Genomic DNA, 20,076 nt, shown 5'->3' with positions numbered 1-20,076 from the left:
TAATGGTATGTGATGCCTGTCCGCTGAAATTTAGCCACACTAACTTTTGTCTGTTTTGCCTGGCAGTATATAAATCTGAAAACTCAAAAGATATCTATTCTCCTTAAAAAGAGGTTTACTACACCAAACTGGATAAAGGTGATTCTTATTCTGTACCATAACCTAAGTTTATTCATTTATTGTAAGATAGCATGTAGCTTAGTAGATTGTTCCAATATTGTTTAGAACATTTGTTCTGATGCTTTTTTATTCAACAACAGCACAAGGAGCCACGAGAAGTCCATATGTTTGTCGACTTGCTATTTCAAGAGGTGCTCCCTTCAATTATATAACCAAATCTTCATAGCTGTTGTTACTTTTTCTAGTATATAAATTTATCAAAGTATCTTCATATTAGGCGAAACTTTTTACATCTTTGTTTCTTATTTGTTTACTCTAATTGGTGGAAAAAGTACCTATGCTTATTGTTTGAGCGTACTTCTTGGATATGCTACTCTAATATTCTAGCAATCTGAATTTAATTAACTTGAGATAGGATTACAACAATACAAAAAACGTCTTGATCTTTGGATTTGGCTACATTTAGTCTCATGGTTTTCCTTTTAAGGTTTTTATATCTTCTATTTGTCAAGCTCAAATAAGATAGCTGAACAAGGAAGGCATACTCATATTTATCATTATATTCTTATCATAATTTCTGACCATATACTTCTATTGTTTTCAACCATTTTCATCCTCATCCTTAGGAGAATTGTTATGTGTACCAATTATTCTTGTTAAGGGTGTTCTGTAATTTTTATTTTCTTTTGTACGCACCCAACACACCCATGATTTTCTTTTGCCCGCGTCCAGGCAGAACTCAGAGCATGCACAACACACACATGCACACATGGTTATATAGGATATGATGTGTATGAGGTGGCCTCGCAACATACAGATCATTTGTGAACTGTAAGTAGCACTTTTGAAGATTAGGCTTATTTGGAAGGTAGGCTTGCCTTTAGAAAAACTGTTATTAAAGTTAGCAATATTGGCTTACAGTGACCATTTGGGTTAAAATTGTCTGAAAGGATTTAATGGTATTGCTGAGTATAATCCTGTAATGCTAGATCAGTAGTGTTCAACTTTGAAGGTAGCCCATGAACATGATAGGTAGGGAGTCTCTGTAGGTTAGCTTTGTTCTGGGTTGTTGTTTTAAATAATGACATTTTCGTCTAATTGAGGAGCAAAATGCACCATTTGTCTTTACCAGATTCTACGTCTCTCCTGTTTGCAATAAAGGGCAATTTGGAGCAGGCATCGTAGCTCCACAGTTGGTAATGACAAATTATCATGTATTAAGAATGTAACATCCTTCCATTCACTGCAACCTGCAACTAACATGGTGGATATCACATGCTCTATATAAAAAAGGAATCCTTATTAGTAACTATATGATGGGTGTTCTGTCCCTTTGTTGTGCATATTGCATTTTGGTGACTGGAAAAGTGTTCTTCTTAATGTCTGATAACTTGTTTGCTTTCTCATTATTTGGATTCACATCTCACAGTTGGAAGGCATAAGAAATGAAGTAAGCCAAATTTTGCCTCGTGGAGTTGTTCGAAGGCATCGCCATTCTGACAGCACAGGAAGCACTAATTCTTCTCGAAGTAATCCACTGCGTGAAGATAAATTAAGCCGATCAAATACACAGCGCGCTAGAAGCCAACTTCTGGAAAGCCATCTTGCCAAGTTATTCGAGCAGAAAATGGAGATATTTACAAAAATTGAATATACACAGGCGAGTTTGCACCCATCTTCACATGGAAAGTCATATACATGCCTACATGTGCACTTTTTTTGACATGTGAACTGATAAGCATCATGCATGCCTCCTGTTTGCACGTCTTTGCTTACAATTAGTCAAGACAATGGAATTTGTGACTAAGTAGTTCTGCACTTAAAGGGACAAATTCTGCCATAGAAAATAGTTATGTACTGTTTGCTTTAGTACCAAAAGTAATGGTGATAAAACCTCAGTTGTATTTCTTGAATGCGAAACAGGAAAAGTGCAAGATAATACGTAGATTATTAGTTGGTTTAATCTGGAACACGTTAATAGGTTTTTTTTTGGGGATACGAGGGACACCTTGGCAAGGCACAAGGATCCCCAGTCTGTAGCCCGAGATTGATCCCGGCCCCTACCAAGTAAACCCTGGGCATGTGGGTACCACCTGCCATTCCCACACTCAAGTTAGGCAGACGGGATCGAACTAGGGGCCTGGGGGTTGTTGGCAGTATTACCACTGTGTCTACAGACCACCTGCGCTACCCGCGGTGGGTTGTTCATATGAATTATGTATTGCTTTTATCATTGAGTATGCACTCTGTATCTTCATTTTCAGGAATCTGTGATATCAACTGCTGTGAAGCTCTGCCTGAAAAGCTTGCAAGAGTTTGTACGGCTCCAAACTTTCAATCGTAGTGGATACCAGCAGATTCAATTGGACATTGAATTCTTGAAGAAGCCTTTGAAAGAATTTGTTGATGATGATGCAGCCGTTGACTTCCTACTACAAGAGGTGGGAGGAATTTTATGCATAGGCATGAATTGCCATGCTATACACAGGATTTTGGTTTATTGCGATGCTATACAGGATTTTGGTTTTCTTTGTTAGATTGATAATTTGTTTATTGACTTATTCACTTCATGTTTAGAATTCAATAATAACAACAACAACAACAACTAGCAGGATTGTTCATTTTTGGGTCATGCCTTGTTTACTACGTGATTTAAGGTTTGACATTAGACTGGATATGAACTGAACCCTCAGCATCCAGATGAAAATAAGCAACTGCAAGAGAATGCATAGTATTTAGCTTTGCTGCTATCGGCTAGCTTTTTTTTATTTTAATCATGCCTTCTTTATTACATGATTTGAGGTTTGGCATTATACTGCATCTAACCGAATCCACAAGCATCTAAATGAAAAGGGGAGTTTGTAACTCCGACATCATATTTGATCATTACATTTTTTCCTTTTTTTTTTGGCTGCTATCAGCTACTATTGATAAGGCTTATTAGTTTAGTTCTTATTGGTTCTTAGGTACACAATCCTGTACAGTCATAAACACTTATTACTTCGTTTGTTCCTTTTCCTTATATCTACAAGTANCCCCCCCAAACTGTCCTTTTTTATTTTTGTTTTTTCTGTTTTGTTTCTGGTTCTCAAGTATCTTTATTTAACTCATTTAATGCTTCAGGGAAATTGTGGAAGCTATGTCTGACATTAGGACCACTACTTTTAGAGATAATGGCACTGATATATCATTTTTTCTTATTGGTGTTAATTACGTTTTCCATCTTAGAACATTGATTAGATTTTACTGGCTGTGATCTCTTTGACCTTGCATCTTCCGACATTCACGTCTTGCATGTGCTTGTTCTGGATTTCATTACAGTTTTTTCCTATTTCAATCTTCACGAATTGCACAATTATGCTGAAAATCAATACTAACCACCATCTGCAACCACCACGACCGTGCCTTGGCACCAAAAAAAAAAAAGATGAGAGAGAGATAAAACTGACTTCCCTTTTGCAGGTAACAAATGCAGCTCATGAAAGGTGTCTTGATCCAATTCCTTTGGAGGTACCCATATTGGACAAGCTTATAAATGCAAAACTAGCAAAGACCAGAGAGCAACATCCGAGCTCTCAATGATGGCAATATTAATGGTATTGCAATTTGTTTCTCAGCAATAGATTTTAGGCATTCTCTTTTGCGTGCTCATTGAAATTGTCCTAATACTTAAATCAACATTTGCAAATAAGGAAATAGAGAAGAGACTGTTATCTGCCAACAAACGCTGGAAATATGCCTTTATATTTGTTTTTGAGCAGAATTTTAAAGGGCTGTTCTGATAGTATCTTTTAATATTTGTTTTTGACTTTAAAGCGAAGGACTGTTCCATAAAATCCATACTAAGCTTCATAACGAAATCTATGTTTGATGCACTGTAGTTGCTTACCAGCAGAATTAAACTTAAAGGGAATAGAATCAATGACAACAATGATAAAACATCCAACAACTGGGAAAGATCGTTAAGACGATTTTGCTGTTAGCATGCTGCAGATGGAAAATTCTCTAATTATGCCATAAAAATTTTGTCCAAATTGTTTCTCGTCTCCAGATTCTAATCTATACTTTCAGTCTATGATAGAAATTGTTGTATGATATAAATTGTTGAATAAACATGTACATCCAATGCTTGTTGCTCGCACAGAGGCTACTCATGTACAAGCTCATCTAGGCATCGGCATTCTGGTTTAGCTGGTGTTGGTATTTGTTGGATGACTAAGCTAGGGATGCTTTTTTTTTTTTTGCCGGTGGGCTGGTGGCTCAACTTGAATGCTTGTTTGCTCCTTTGCACAGAGTGGAAAAAGAATATTGGAATCACTAATTCTGATCCTTCAGGTTTCAGTCACTGGAAATATTTATGCACATCAGCTAGGTCTATCTGAAAGTTCTGATACGTGTTTATACTACAGCAAAGAGTATATAATATACTTAAGTAATCCCTGCCTTAAATATGTATTATCATAAGATGCAAAATGATGATCATAATGATAATTATGGCTACAACCAAAATTACAACTTTTTAAGAGCCTTTAGGTCAAATCTTTGGAGTCCTGCATAGTTGCATTCTTCATTTTTCGTTAATGTCTACACCCCTTTCTAGCTTACTGGTGATAAGTCCAACTCCCCCTTTTCAATTTTTTGTTTCAAGAAATTGCAGCAACATGATACAGATAAAGTAGGCTTGGTTTGCTTAGTGCAAAAGTATGGCCTTGACTCATTTTCGTGTGCATTTACTAACAAAATTCTTTTTCCCCCTCTCTCCCCAGCCGGTGGTTACAAACTCAACATAGAAGGCTGAGGGATTCTTTTTTGTGTGTTTTGAGTCCCTACATGTATTATTTATGTGTATCAGTAATATACACTACAGATGTAACTTTAATGCTTATTAGAGTACACACAGGTTTTGTGAGAGAATTGTGGACAGGAGTTTCTCTCCTTATTCTTTTTCTTTCGAAGTTGTTGATGATGTTTGACTTCGATCTCTTTTAGCTCCAATTGACTTTGAGCAATGTGCGATAGTTGAGAATAAGAGATGGAGAAAAAAGAGATGAATCACAACAAGATATGAATACCTGTACAATTAGAGAAGCTCTCTTTTTCAATTTTCAAAGTCTTTTTTTTCCCCTCTTCATGTTGTTACCAAACCAAGTGCTTCAACTTCGATGGATGATTATGTCAGTTTGTTCCTTTATAATGTTTTACTGTAAGAAAGTGTTCGACAGAAGTTACAGCTCTTTGAACTTGATACGCAGAATATTTTGTATTCTATCCATTTGTGCAGGAACATCGATATAGTCCAGTAAATGCCCAGCTCTTGCTTATGTTGCTAAGTGATATTGTTTTGGTGAAGGTCATGTGAAAAATCTGTGACATGCTAGCTTCTCTCTATGCTGGTGTGTTATGGGATTGAGCAGTAAATTTATCGCACATTTATCCGAAACGATTTTTGTAAATACTTAGCCCATATTCTATTTTTTAAGTGTGTGTTCATAATGGTTACGTTCCAAGTATAGTTTAACTATGAATTGGATGTAACACTGAGTTTGTAAGTAAATTGACATTACTTTATGAATATATTTATAAATATCTACTGTGTCCGATAGCTGGTCCATTAGTCACGAGTGCTAATTGGCGATTTTTATCCATTTTTGACCATTTGGACCTAAAAGAAATTAAGTATGAGTGCTATATTCCATGAGTTTTAGTGTATTTTGTCCATTTTTGTTCGTTTTGATCCAATGATAATTAAGTGCGTCCTTCAAAATTTGTTAATCCATAGGCTATAATGCATGATTTTTTATCAGTTTTTATTCACTAAGACACAACATTAATTATTTATGCATAGTTATAAACCACTTTTTTATCCATTTTTGTTCGTGTAACCCATTGGTCAATAATTGTGTGCTTTAAAATTTGCAAGTTGTGACTACAATTGATGATTTTTGTTCATTTTCGTTTATTTCGGTCTAGTGATGATTAACTATGAGTACTTTAATGTTTACGCTTTTCATTTGCTCTATCTATGACAGTTGTCTATTTTTGTTTTTTCGGTGCAAATGACAACTAAGTTTGTATACTTAAAAATTTATAATTTTCATGGGCTAACCTATGGTTCTTGTCAATTTTTATTTTCTTCGAATCAATAGCGATAAAATACATGTATGACAAATTTATTGATTCAGTTGATTATAACTCATGTTTTTATTTTTTTCATTTTGATCCGATGGTAATTAGGTAATACCTACTTCAAAATTTATGATAGTCAAAGGCTATAATTGACAATTTTGGTCGATTTTCATTTTTCGCGAATCAAATGCAATTAATTGTTAGCACTTCAAAGTTCACGGTTTTTATGGGCTATAACCTCCATTTTTTGTCCATTTTTATTTGCTTTAGTTCAACGGGAATTACGTTTTTAAGGGGCTATAATCCATGTTTTTGATCCATTTGCGTTCATTTCAACTAAATAATAATTATGTAAATTTGCGATTCATGGTCTATAACCCATGATTTTTGTCATTTTTTGTTTGTTTCAATCAAATGATAATTAAGTGTGTGTAATTTACAATTCATGATTTTAATAGGATATAATTCACGTTTATGGTTCATTTTTGTATGTTCCAATGTGATAGTAATAGAATTTTCATAATTCCAAATTCGCCATTTTTATGGGGTATAGGCCACAATTTTTCTATTTTTATTCATATCGACTCAATAGTAATTAGCTTATGTACTTAAAGTTTGCGACTTTAAAAATTTTTATTTTTATTCATTTCGACTCAATAGTAATTAGGTTATGTACTTAAAATTTATGATTTTCATGGGTTATAACCTATGAGTTTGTCATTTTTCATTTGTTTCTACCAAATGATAATTAAGTATGTTTAATTTAAAAAATACAATTTTAAGGGATTATAATCTACGTTTTTGTCAATTTTTATTTTTTCGGCCCTATAGTAATAAAGTTTGTGTAGTTCAAAATTCACAAGTTTCACGGGCAATAACCCTCGATTCTACCATTTTTGTTTGTTTCAAACTAACTGTAATTAAATATGTGTAATTAATAAATCACATTTTAAGGGGCTCTAACCAAAGTTTTGGTCTATTTTCTTTCTTTTAGACCCAATAGCAATTAAGTTTGTGCACTTGAAAATTCATAATTTTCATAGGCTAACTTATGATTTTTTGCATTACTAGTTTTTACACACGTGCAATGCACGCAATTTAATACCATGATTAAGTATTTTTGACAGTTTGTGCTTATTTTTTTCTTTAAACTCTTACATCCCGATTATTTTTTTTATGTTTGTTTAAATGGGATACACCCAATTTAAATTTTCATGTTGATATTTGAATTGACAAAAAACAAATATAATTTAAAAATAATTTGAATTTTCATATTATTTTTGACCGATATGAAACTAAGCTTTATTTGAGAAAGTATAGCATTGCAAAGTGAAAAATATTAAAATAGTGTTATACAAGGAAGGTGAATATTTAAAACCAATATGACAAAATGATTGATTTAAAGTATGTTAAAACGGTACAAAAGAGAATATGAAGTTTATTCCTAATCATTGATAGACTTCATAAAAAAATATAAATTAAAGATTAATGCTAACTATAGTATACTTTTATATGATAAAAACATCCATATAAGAATATAAAAGTACTGAAAAAAATTCATGAAACTCCCTTCTAAAGATTACTAATTTCACTCAAAATAATTAAACTATTCTATAAAATATTCATAAAATATTGTTTATATTTCTTCTATTTTATTTTTTATTGAGTTAAGACCAATCCTTCTTCAGGTTTATCATTTATCATTTCTCGGACAATTCTAGAGTGTTGTCTTCATCATCTACATCAATTATGACATTAGGCTAATTTTGTATTTTTTTATGCTATTATCTTTCTTGGGCTCGTTAATTTTTTATCATCTCATTTAACTTTACAAAGAAGTCAAATGTACTTATGATGTTCAACACAAACTGCTCAAAATTTTTTCATAAAGATCTAAACTAAATACCTGCATTATTCATTACCAATTTCTCTTAGATTATAATATTAATATTTAATTTGAAGAACACAGTATGGAATTTATGAATACTTACTAATTTTTCTTATGTCTACGATGGAGATTTTTTTTATTAGGATAAAGTTATTAAATTATTTTTTAATGTAACTCATTCAGTGCTTCATTAATAGATATGTCTTATGTTAATGCCAATTCAAGTGATTCATTGACGTTTTCTGAATTTTAGATTTATTTCCATTACTTTCCCATTTGCAATGGAAATATTTCAATTCTTTTAAAGTTATTTCTAAATATTCTAATAGTTTCTCCATATGTAATTCCTTGTATTCTTTTACCCTATAAATATTATTAACGTCAAAGATTAAAGTTTCTAAATTAAAATCAATTAATGCTAAGGTATAATATTATAGTGTTTTATCATTTCTATGGATTTAAACATCTATCAATTAATGTTACGAATGTATTTTGGCTACCCCAACTTATTACTAAAATTATATGAAATTACTTTAATTTATATAGTGCTGATAATTTTTAATCTATAATATTTTTAAAAAATTTATCCATTAACTGGATGTTTTTAATCAATTCTTATTGTTTTTTTACCAGTATCAACTTAGACTATTCTTAGATGTTGAAAATGGATAGTAAATCCCTAAATTAGAAATTTTAATATATATATATATGAAAAATACCAAATAATTATACTTTTCTTTGCCAAGTTTTAAAATTTTAGCCCATTTTTGTGGTTTTGAACTTTGAGGGTGTGATTTATAATTTTTAAAATTTTGAAAGAGTTTTTAAAAAAATTTTACTTTTAAGTTTAGTAGTTGTAAATTCTATGTTTCATGTGTTGGTGGTAATTTTTTAAATGTTAGAATATTTCTTGTAACTCTAAAATTTTGAGGGTATCTTTTGTAATTATTAAAACTATAGATTAATTTTGAAAAATATTAAATTTCAGCGGTCTACCAATCGACGAATTTGATGTGTGCTAGTTAAAAATTTTGAAAATTTAGAGTTTTTTTACGATTTTTAAATTTTGAAGGAGTTTTTTAAAAATTTTGAGGTTAATTTTGACAAATTTTAAATTTTTAGGTGTCTAAGGGTAATATCTTGAATTCATCTTATTTTATTTACAAATTTTAGAATTTTAGGGTGGCTTTTTATAATTTGAACTTTTGAAGGTGTTTCTATAATTTTTGAGATATTGAGGGCGTTAATTAAAAAATTTAAATTTAAATGTTAAAAATTTTAGGTGTATCATGGTAATCTTTTGAATTCATCTGTGTTGTTTGTAAGTTTTAAAATTTTAGAATTTTAATGTGCTTGTCTGTAATTTAAACTTTTGAGGGTGTTTCTATAATTTTTAAGACATTGAGGTGTTAATTGTAAATTTTAAATTCTTTGCAAACTGATGTTAATTTTTTAATTTCATGTTTTTTATTTTAAGTTTTGAGACATTTGGATAAGTTTTATAATTTTGAACTTTTCAGGGTCTTTTCTGCAATTTTAAAACTTTTTATGGTTTTTTTGCAATACTTCATGTATTATAATATATTATCTACTTGTAATTTCTTTATCTTAACAAACTAATATCATTTTTATGTTTTATATATTTTATTAATATTAGTTTTTTTAAATTGTTAAGCTAAATATGGTTCACATAGGATTAGGATAAGATATGATTATGATTAGCATAGATTAAGATATAAATAAAATATTCAAAATAGTGAAGGGTAATATTGACCATTGAAAATTAGAATTTGATTATAGATAAGGTAGTTCAAACTATAAAGGGGTATATTTGTCTAAAAAAGATTTTCCGAACTCGTGCTTTTAAAGGGAGTATGATTTGTTTTATTCACCAAATAATAATTAAGTATGCACAATTGAAAATTTATTGATTTAGTTGATTATAACTCATATTTTTATTTTTATTTTTTATTTTGATCCAATGGTAATTAGGTAATGTCGACTTCAAAATTTATGATATTCAAAGGCTATAATTGACAATTTTGGTCGATTTTCATTTGTCGCGAATCAAATGCAATTAATTGTTAGCATTCACAATTTTTATGGGCTATAACCTTCATTTTTTGTCCATTTTTTATTCGTTTTAGTTCAATGAGAATTACGTTTTTAAGGGGCTATAATCCATGTTTTTGATTCATTTGCGTGCATTTCTACCAAATAATTATTATGTATATTTTAAAATTTGCGATTCATGGGCTATAACTCATGATTTTTGTCATTTTATATTTGTTTCGATCAAATGATATTTAAGTATGCCTAATTTACAATACATTAATTTAATAGGATATAATTCACGTTTATGGTTCATTTTTGTTTGTTCCAACGTGATAGTAATAGAATTTTTATAATTTCAAATTCTCTATTTTCATGGGCTATTTGCCATAATTTTTCTATTTTTATTCATTTCGACTCAATAGTAATTAGGTTATGTACTTAAAATTTTCGACTTTCAAAATTTTCATTTTATTCATTTTGACTCAATAGTAATTAGGTTATATACTTAAAATTTACGATTTTCATGTGTTATAACCTATGAGTTTGTCATTTTTCATTTGTTTCTACCAAATGATACTCAAGTATGCTTAATTTAAAAATACAATTTTAAGGGGTTATAACCTACATTTTTGTCAATTTTTATTTTTTTAGGCCCAATTGTAATAAAGTTTGTATAGTTCAAAATTTACAAGTTTCACGGGCAATAACCCTCGATTCTACCATTTTTGTTTGTTTCAAACTAACTGTAATTAAGTATGTGTAATTAATAAATCACATTTTAAGGGGCTATAACCCAAGTTTTGGTCTATTTTCTTTCTTTTCGACCCAATAGCAATTAAGTTTGTGCATTTAAAAATTCATAATTTTCATAGGCTACCTTATGATTTTTGGCATTATTTGTTTTATTCACCAAATAATAATTAAGTATGCACAATTAAAAATTTATTGATTTAGTTGATTATAACTCATATTTTTATTTTTATTTTTTATTTTGATCCAATGGTAAATAGGTAATGTCGACTTCAAAATTTATGATATTCAAAGGCTATAATTGACAATTTTGGTAGATTTTCATTTGTCGCGAATCAAATACAATTAATTGTTAGCATTCACAATTTTTATGGGCTATAACCTTCATTTTTTGTCCATTTTTATTCGTTTTAGTTCAATGAGAATTACGTTTTTACGGGGCTATAATCCATGTTTTTGATTCATTTGCGTGCATTTCTACCAAAAAATAATTATGTATATTTTAAAATTTGCGATTCATGGACTATAACTCATGATTTTTGTCATTTTATATTTGTTTCGATCAAATGATATTTAAGTATGCCTAATTTACAATACATTAATTTAATAGGATATAATTCACGTTTATGGTTCATTTTTGTTTGTTCCAACGTGATAGTAATAGAATTTTTATAATTTCAAATTCTCTATTTTCATGGGCTATTTGCCATAATTTTTCTATTTTTATTCATTTCGACTCAATAGAAATTAGGTTATGTACTTAAAATTTGCGAATTTCAAAATTTTCATTTTATTCATTTTGACTCAATAGTAATTAGGTTATGTACTTAAAATTTACAATTTTCATGTGTTATAACCTATGAGTTTGTCATTTTTCATTTGTTTCTACCAAATGATAATCAAGTATGCTTAATTTAAAAAATACAATTTTAAGGGGTTATAACGTATATTTTTGTCAATTTTTATTTTTTTAGGCCCAATTGTAATAAAGTTTGTATAGTTCAAAATTTACAAGTTTCACGGGCAATAACCCTCGATTCTACCATTTTTGTTTGTTTCAAACTAACTATAATTAAGTATGTGTAATTAATAAATCACATTTTAAGGGGCTATATCCCAAGTTTTGGTCTATTTTCTTTCTTTACGACCCAATAGCAATTAAGTTTGTGCACTTGAAAAATCACAATTTTCATAGGCTACCTTATGATTTTTGGCATTATTTGTTTTATTCACCAAATAATAATTAAGTATGCACAATTGAAAATTTATTGCTCCAAGAGGATATAACTCATGCATAAAAAGAGAAGATACAACCCTTTTTTATGTTTTTTTCAACCTAATAGTAAATAGTGTTTTTTAATTCGAACTTCGCGACTTTTATGGGCTATAACCCACATTTTAGATCTATTTTTGTTCACTTTGATTAAGTTGTGTGCTTTAGAATTTCTGATTACCATAGGCTATAACCCTTGATTTTATCTTTTTTATTTGTTTCGATCGTACGATAATTAAGCATGTGTAATTCAAAATTCACTATTGTAAGGGGCTACAACCCACGTTTAAAGTCCATTCCCATGGATTATAATCCACAATTTGGTTATTTTTCGTTTGCTTCCACATAATGATAATTAAGAATGCTTAATTTAAAAATCACAATTTTCAGGGTCTATCACCCATATTTTAAGTCCAGTTTTCTTCATTTCCACCCAATAACAAATAATTTTTTCATACTCTTAAATTCATAATTTTCATAAACCATATCCCATATTTTTTGTACGTTACGATCATTTCAATCCAACGACAAGAATATAATATCAGTTTCAAGGCCCAAAGGCCCAGAGCATCCAGTACCCAATTCAAGGCCCAATTATGTTGCACCTCCGAAAAGTCGAAAGCAGTGCCTCCGCCTTATTTGTCATTCCCCAATCACTTTAAAAAAAAAAAGGCCCAAACAAGTCTAGAAATGACGAGAATACCCCTCACATCCCCCCTTATTTACCCCTCCCTCCCCCTCCGAATCCGAACCCCCGCAGCCGCCATGGCCTCCTCGTCCGCCTCCGCACCCGAATCCTTAGCGGGTTCGTACCCGATACCCGTTTCCCCTCCGTACCCGGAGCTGTCGAGGGAGGTGGAGCTGAAGAGGGCGCCGGCGACGTGGTGTTCGAGGACACGTGGCTGGCCGTCGTCAACAAGCCCGCTGGGATCTACTGCGAGGCTCTGCTCTCCTCTCTCGCCTCTCGTGTTGGTGAGCATTTTTTGCTTTTAGGCCCCTCTTACTTTCCTCTAATTGATTATTATTAAGTGTGTAATTAAGATTTTTTGAGGTAGACGCTCTAATTCTGCATCTACTTCAATCTTTATCATGAGTATGGTTAATTGCGAACAGACCCCTGCTATGTAATTACCCAATTGGAATCGACCCCATTGTTTTAAATATCCCGACATGGCCTGATATGTCACCCTATTTATCCTTTTACAAGGCTTGTCGCAACGGATATGGCCCGATATGTCACCCCATTGTAATTACCCTTTTTTTGCTAATTTGGGGGATATATTCCCGATATGGCTGATATATCAACTGATATGTTGGTCGATATAACCTTTTATATGGCTTGTCGTGAAACAGTATACCGCGTTTGGTAATTTTTGGGCAAGACATCATGATCTTTCCATTATATCAAATAATATTGTTGCCTATAAAAAAAACAGACAAAATATTGCAATGTTGATTTGTACTTTTGTTTGTTTATAAGGTTGACTAGTGATCCTTAATATATATTATTCACAATTAGTATGCTTAGATTTCATTAGGCATGTTGAGATTACATTTTAGTTCATTATACTATACGCAAACATCCATTATGGCATTCTAATATTAACCACATATCTTCGATATTTTCCCGATATCTGCAATCCAATATGAATTTTGGTCATCTGATATTTCTCCGACCTCCGATATTTAAAACCTTGGGAATAGCATATTTCATGATGATGGTCAATGTATGCATAATGGGCCATGATAAGGGGAGATTTGTTTGCACTGCCCCTCCTTTGACTGGTGATTGGATTATACATTAGATTGTAAAGATCGATACGCGTTCAGACACTTAATTAATCATAAAACTCATCAGGACATGCTTTATTGAGCTAAGTGTCCAAAATCCATGGTTTTATTGTCCTTAATGATTTCAATGTTAATTCTGAGAACTGGCTCTCATTCTTACAGGATCCAACACCATCCAATCCGACCTACACCTCGCTAACAGGCTAGACCGAGACACGAGCGGTCTAATGGTCGTCACCAAATCAAACAAAGTCGCAGCAAAACTCGTCAAGGCATTCACCAACCGCAGGGTCAAGAAAACGTACCTCGCTCTCTGTATCAGCCGTGCACCAAACTGGGACAAAATCAGAATAACCTCAGGCCACGGGAGATCAAAGTTCGGAGCATGGCGTGTTTACTCTCTCTCAGATGTAGGCCGATCTCTCCCTGGAGGATCCACAGTTAGAGACATGACCACTTCATTCGAAGTTTTATCAATAAATAACAAAGGGAAGTATAGAGAACCTGCAGATATGGACACTGATGAGTTCGAATCGATTGTGGTTGAAGGGAAAGGAGAAGAGCTTGATAGAGAGGGTGAGGATGTGATTTTGGTGAGAGCTTACCCAAAGAGTGGGAGAACGCATCAGATACGTTTGCATTGTCAGTATCTTGGGATACCAATAAGAGGAGATGTGAAATATTGCGGTGTTCGTGAATGGGAAGGGATGGCATGTGATGGGCATGCATTGCACGCTGAGAGTTTATCGTTTGCGCATCCGATAACTGGGGAGTTTGTTCAGTTATGTGCTCCAGTTCCTCTTTGGGTGGAGGAATCTTTTGGCGATGTGAGTTGAGTTTTCAATCATAGAAGCAAAAATTATGTCGATTTCTTAAGGGAGAAGAGGAGATTGTGTTGAAGATTATGATCTTGTTTTACTGTAATTTTGAGAAAGGAAGAAGAGCAAGCTCCTGAAAGATTCTTTTTGCTATTACCGTTTTTTTTATGGAGGAGGAACATTGATTATTTATTCAAGCCTTGTTATTTTTGAAGCACCCTGCTCTGAGCTCTTCATACTATTGTGTGAACTTATACTCCTCCTATCTGTTTCTAATGTAGTTTGAAGCTTCAGGGTTGCATACTCGTGCATTTCTATACTCCCTCCTATAGCTTATTTTAGGTCAATTTTATTTTTACTAATCGCGAACTCCGTGGAGATTTCGTACTTGCTTTTGATGAATAAAAAGTATGCATGCTTGCACATAGATACAGAGCTTTATGTATGTTTGCCTCTTTAGTTCTTAGGATGGTGAAAAGTATTAGTTGTTCTTTAGATTGTATTTTTATCCTGTTTCTTGATTATGGAAGCTTTTTGATGCTGCTACTTCCTTTAACCCACCAAGAACAGAAAGTCCAATTTGCATACGCAAGTAGCACTACATCACACTACTGAACAAAATCCTGGAAGTTCGCCAGTAGCTGACATAGTCGCAGCGCGCTTACAACACACCTGTTTCAAATGACAATTGCTCATGAAGAGAACCACAGAAAACATGGGATCGGTTTACCGCAACCAAAATCCAAATAGAATCACGAGAAAACAACAAGAAAATTGGGAGAAACCAAGCTCTTCTAACTTTTTCTGTCAGCAATGAGTAAGTTATCGTAGAGGTCAACACTCAGCTATAATAAACAGATGAAACAGGCAGAATGGAAAAAAAAAAAATCAACTATCTCCCAAGGGCTATGGCATCTGGAGTCTATGAACAGGTTACATTGCCTTTGAAATGAGATATCCCACACTTTGCCATTTCTTCTTACAAGGAGGATAACTAATTCCTCTAATGCTTTTACAACATATAACTTACTACGGCCAACAACAGCAAACACAAAATTTTTTAAGGGAAGAAAACTTTAGAAAAAGGTACAAAATAATGCACTTGTCCTTAACCCACAAACAAGGGCTAATTAATGCTTTACCAAAGAAATACCAATGTCAATATGTGGCAGCATTACTCGACAACTTGTACATATAATCCCATTCAGGGGCATGCCAGGCCAATTTGAGAGCTGAAACCAAAATTGTCACTTCATCGCCAGGTGATGATTAAAACTATATTGGCACCCGGTCGTGGTATCAGCATCTCCTCTGAGGAGCGAGAAATAACCACTGTATTTATCTTTTCCACTTCTTCGAAAATTGATTGACACTATGAACAGTAATGGAAACAAAAAATACTGGTATCATCGTACTGGATAGGGCTCTGAACCAGCATTATTATTACCATTAACTGTCATCTCTTGGGAAGAATTGCTGATTGGTGTTGACTGACAATTGTCTCCACTTGTCTGTCTAGAATCTGTACTGTTAGTGAGGCATTTAGTTGAACTTTCTCCAGCTGTAGTTTCCTTCTCGGTACTGATGTCATTTGAGTGACCACCTGTATCTTCAGCTGGAGGAGCAGCTGTGTCTCTACTGGGCAAGTCACTGACAACAGCAACCTTACCATCCTCAGATTGTTGCTCAAGCCTGTTTTTCTTACTCAGCTCAGACTCTTCACTTTTGCTGTCAGGAGTCCTGCGTTTCAACTTGCTTGAAGAGTCTGTTGCTTTCTCACCCTCTGTAGCAGACTCAGGTTTCCTTGTTGGCGGGTTATAATCTTCATCATCTTCATCATCGTCATAGTCAACTAGCCCACCAGATCCAGGCCTGTAAAAACCAAATTAGATGTATAGCAGACAATCTAAGTATCTATATCCATCAAAACAAAGGGAACTTCAAAGCTCCACAGCAGGATGCATTCTTACAGATTGGATATTTTATTAAACCAGGTTGCAACATTTATCAAGATCCTAGATAAACAGGCATTTGGCCAGTCAGATCCAAATTCAAGCCATTTACTTCGCAAGTAAAGGTTTAAGTGGGGCCCTTGCTCTGGGGTTTGGTGTGGGTAGAAACTCGGAGAAGTTAGCAATCAGACTCGAAATGTATGAATTAATAATAATAGATAATCAGGGATTAATCTGGGATATAGTTGGTCATTTATTATCTGATTGGAGTTCAAGTTTTAACTATTATCCAACCACTCATGCAATGGGAACAAATAATTTGATCCAACTTCCAACTTCATACTCATATCCTGACAAATATGGATTTACATCCTCTCTGCTGAAAGCATGTGTATGGGTATAGAATCTATAGATAGGGCTAAACCATGTGATATGTTGCAACCGAAACCCAAATATGTCAATGCATACCGGTATAAATGTATGTATTGCTACATGTAAATTAGGTATCCATTATTTAGCTTGCATTACACAAAGAGCTTTCTGATTGTATCACACTTCAACATGAAGATTGACCCCATTTTACCTTCAAAATATTATCGTCATAAATAATATCTTCCGATTAGTATCTGAATTTGATCCTACCCCGGATTTGTTTTATCAACTATGGATATTTAGCTTTTTATTCAGACAACATTTCAACTTCTTCCAAATCAATACGAAGAAAATAAATACAAATAAGTAATACCAGTATTCGCTCCACAAACACCCCTCTATCAAACTAACTTATACTCGTTGTGTACTCAAGACCGTATAAAGCTAACAATGCAGCCAGACCACAATTCAATTAGATATGGAGCAGGCATATCCAACTTGCATCAACAATTCGACATTACCACGGCAGTTTCCCACAACATATTACAATTTGTTTATGATGACAGCTATAAAGAAGCTGTCAATGCTTAAGAGTAACAAAGAAGTTGATAACGCTGAGCACTACAAAGAGGTATGATTGACATGTGAATAAAAATGATGACAACAATACCTAACAGATGAGTGCGCAACTTTAGTTCCATTAGGCAAATTTGGGGATGCACCATGGTTCTGAGTATGAGCAGAAGCAGAGTCTTCTTCATCGCTGGTCAAAAAAAAACATATGAGCACCAAGATTAAGGGATATTCTTTACATAAGAGAAGTTGGGACCCCAGGACAAACCTGTCCTCGTTGAAGTAATCTTCTTCCTCTTTCTCAAGGGCCCGCTCATCAATTCTTTTTCTGCAGTCCACTATGTTAACGGCATTCTTTGTCTCACAAGGCTCAAGTGACTGTAAGAGGGTTCTGCAGTCCACTATGTTAACGGCATTCTTTGTCTCACAAGGCTCAAGTGACTGTAAGAGGGATTAACGGGAAATTAGTTCCCCAAATAACGGCATTCTTTGTCTCACAAGGCTCAAGTGACTGTAAGAGGGATTAACGGGAAATTAGTTCCCCAAATGATTCATTGCATGAACAACAGAGCAAGTTTTAATGTTCAACCATTAGTCTTGATTGTATTTTTTTTTTCTTCAAACTCTAATGGTAAATTCTAATATTTAATAATCAAAAGTTCAATCTAGTGGCGAATAAGGAGAAATAAAAAAACAAGTTTCTATATTTCACACCTAACTATAAATTTGTAATAAAAATAGAATTTTTTTAATTGCACATCTAGTAAAGAATTACAATACACTGAGCGGAAGATCATACCTGCTCATATTTGAGTTTTAAACCATGAATCGAGTCTAAACGCTCAAATTTCAGTAGTTGTTCCCAGAAAGAATTAACTATGTATAGGATAAGAGGTTTAATGTTCTCCTGCAAAAGATAAAATACAACTGAGATACATTACACCTACAAACCACCAAACCATTTAAAGAGGAAACAAGAGTACCTTGCGAATGTATTCGATGAGTTCAAGTACTCCTGAATGCAGCATATTGTAACGGTTGCCATTCTCAACAAAAGCCTCAATTACTGGTTTTAAAAGATTGTTTTTCACAATGTGGCGAATCAGATGCTCATCCTGTAAAATTAAAGCAATTTTAAATCAGCTTCCAGAAGCACAAAGGTCAATTCTATAGCTGGATGGGGAGAACAAATTAAAATAAACGCAGTTTACTTGACACGAAATTTCCATGAGTATACGGAAACTTAACTAAGTTTCGCTAGTCTTGACCACTTTTCATAATACTAACAGAAAAAAGATATCATGAACCATCAGAAATTTTTCCACACATACAAGATTGAAATAAGTCATCCATATGGAATTTTTTGTTGATGCGGGTATATAAACTAAACATGAAACTTTAGTTACAAAGCCTTGGTCCAACTACTTATCAACTTCTCTGTCACTCCTTATTGCAGGATAAAAATCTAATCATGTTATCCTGAGTCCTGATATCACTCACCCCTTCACTAAATGCAGCTTTTGCTATATGAACCTTTGCTTGAGGTAGTGATAAATAAAAAACCATCAATCCATTAAAACACATTCTGTTCAACTGCAAAATCAGATGCTTCTACAATAATAAGGTATGAGGCAAAAAAAAAGATATCCCAACAATGATCACCTCATATATGATAGATTTTCCAAAAAAAATCATAGGTTTATCCTGTAATTAGTTTTTCAATGACAGAAACAGAGATGGAAAACACAGTTTGGCTTTGTAATTTTCCTCCCTCTGGCATGGCTAGAAACAAAGATGGAAAACACAGGTAATTTTCCCCTCTCTGGCATGGCCAAAAATATGAGCACAATAGCTCTCACCCTTTCTTTGATCCATCTTTCATGTCTATGGGTAACCAGTACTGGTTATTGATAGCCTGGTCGTGCTCAAATTCTCCTAGATGAAGGCTCATGCATGCTATATATACCGCAACAACCAACCAAACCTAACTTGAACTAACAGGACTGGCCTTACTTGACATAGCCCAGTCATATTTCAGAACATGCACCCTTACCTTAAATCAACCTAACCTAACACAGTCTAGACTGAACCACTGAAAACAATCATGCTAAAGAAGATCCTTTCATAGAGTAGAATCAAGAGATTTTTCGAGACAGCAACAGAGAAAGAAAAAAATAAAAAGAAATTTTCTTCTTATGCCAATCCATTGAACGACAAGCACTAGCCTGTTAAATATAAGGATAAATTAATTGCACAAAACTAGCTCCAAGAATTTAGTCGAGAATCCTATTTATCAACGGTAAGTTCCCCATGACATACAGGATATGAAAAGATAACTTCGTACAGAAATGTCCTAAC

The 20,076-nt window shown here is 33.2% G+C and overlaps 3 protein-coding genes across 7 annotated transcripts in view; 2 read left to right on the top strand and 1 right to left on the bottom strand.

The window, feature by feature from the left end:
* LOC109831883 (vacuolar protein sorting-associated protein 51 homolog) overlaps window positions 1-5,630 on the top strand; it is a 23,885-nt gene extending 18,255 nt beyond the window's left edge. For 3 of the 4 annotated variants that reach the window (XM_020399352.1, XM_020399354.1, XM_020399355.1), the window contains exons 15-20: window positions 67-138; window positions 261-311; window positions 1,550-1,780; window positions 2,385-2,561; window positions 3,583-3,716; window positions 4,887-5,344. In XM_020399352.1, the coding sequence (XP_020254941.1) occupies window positions 67-138; window positions 261-311; window positions 1,550-1,780; window positions 2,385-2,561; window positions 3,583-3,702 (651 nt within the window). In that variant the 3' untranslated portion in view covers window positions 3,703-3,716; window positions 4,887-5,344. Of the gene's footprint in view, window positions 1-66; window positions 139-260; window positions 312-1,549; window positions 1,781-2,384; window positions 2,562-3,582; window positions 3,717-4,886; window positions 5,345-5,401 lie in introns of those variants that run through there. The other variant, XM_020399353.1, reaches the window with a different exon arrangement.
* On the top strand, window positions 12,976-15,035 carry LOC109831882 (RNA pseudouridine synthase 1). Its single transcript, XM_020399351.1, is given in 3 exon segments — window positions 12,976-13,083; window positions 13,086-13,184; window positions 14,166-15,035. Coding segments are annotated over 3 exon segments (879 nt in total). The 5' UTR covers window positions 12,976-12,977; the 3' UTR covers window positions 14,840-15,035.
* The window catches only part of LOC109831881 (serine/threonine-protein phosphatase 4 regulatory subunit 3B), a 50,629-nt gene continuing 46,247 nt past the window's right edge, over window positions 15,695-20,076 (bottom strand). For both annotated transcript variants that reach the window (XM_020399349.1, XM_020399350.1), the window contains exons 21-25: window positions 18,702-18,833; window positions 18,518-18,625; window positions 17,987-18,096; window positions 17,816-17,908; window positions 15,695-16,693 (exon numbers count right to left, since the gene is read on the bottom strand). In XM_020399349.1, coding sequence (XP_020254938.1) covers window positions 16,228-16,693; window positions 17,816-17,908; window positions 17,987-18,096; window positions 18,518-18,625; window positions 18,702-18,833 — 909 coding nt within the window. In that variant the 3' untranslated portion in view covers window positions 15,695-16,227. The remainder of the gene's footprint in view (window positions 16,694-17,815; window positions 17,909-17,986; window positions 18,097-18,517; window positions 18,626-18,701; window positions 18,834-20,076) is intronic.

Source organism: Asparagus officinalis, chromosome 2, assembly GCF_001876935.1.
Source record: "Asparagus officinalis chromosome 2, Aspof.V1, whole genome shotgun sequence".
Classification (NCBI taxonomy): Eukaryota; Viridiplantae; Streptophyta; class Magnoliopsida; order Asparagales; family Asparagaceae; genus Asparagus; species Asparagus officinalis.
The sequence above is the reverse complement of the archived record's forward strand: the minus strand, read 5'-3'. Positions and strand labels throughout refer to the sequence as shown.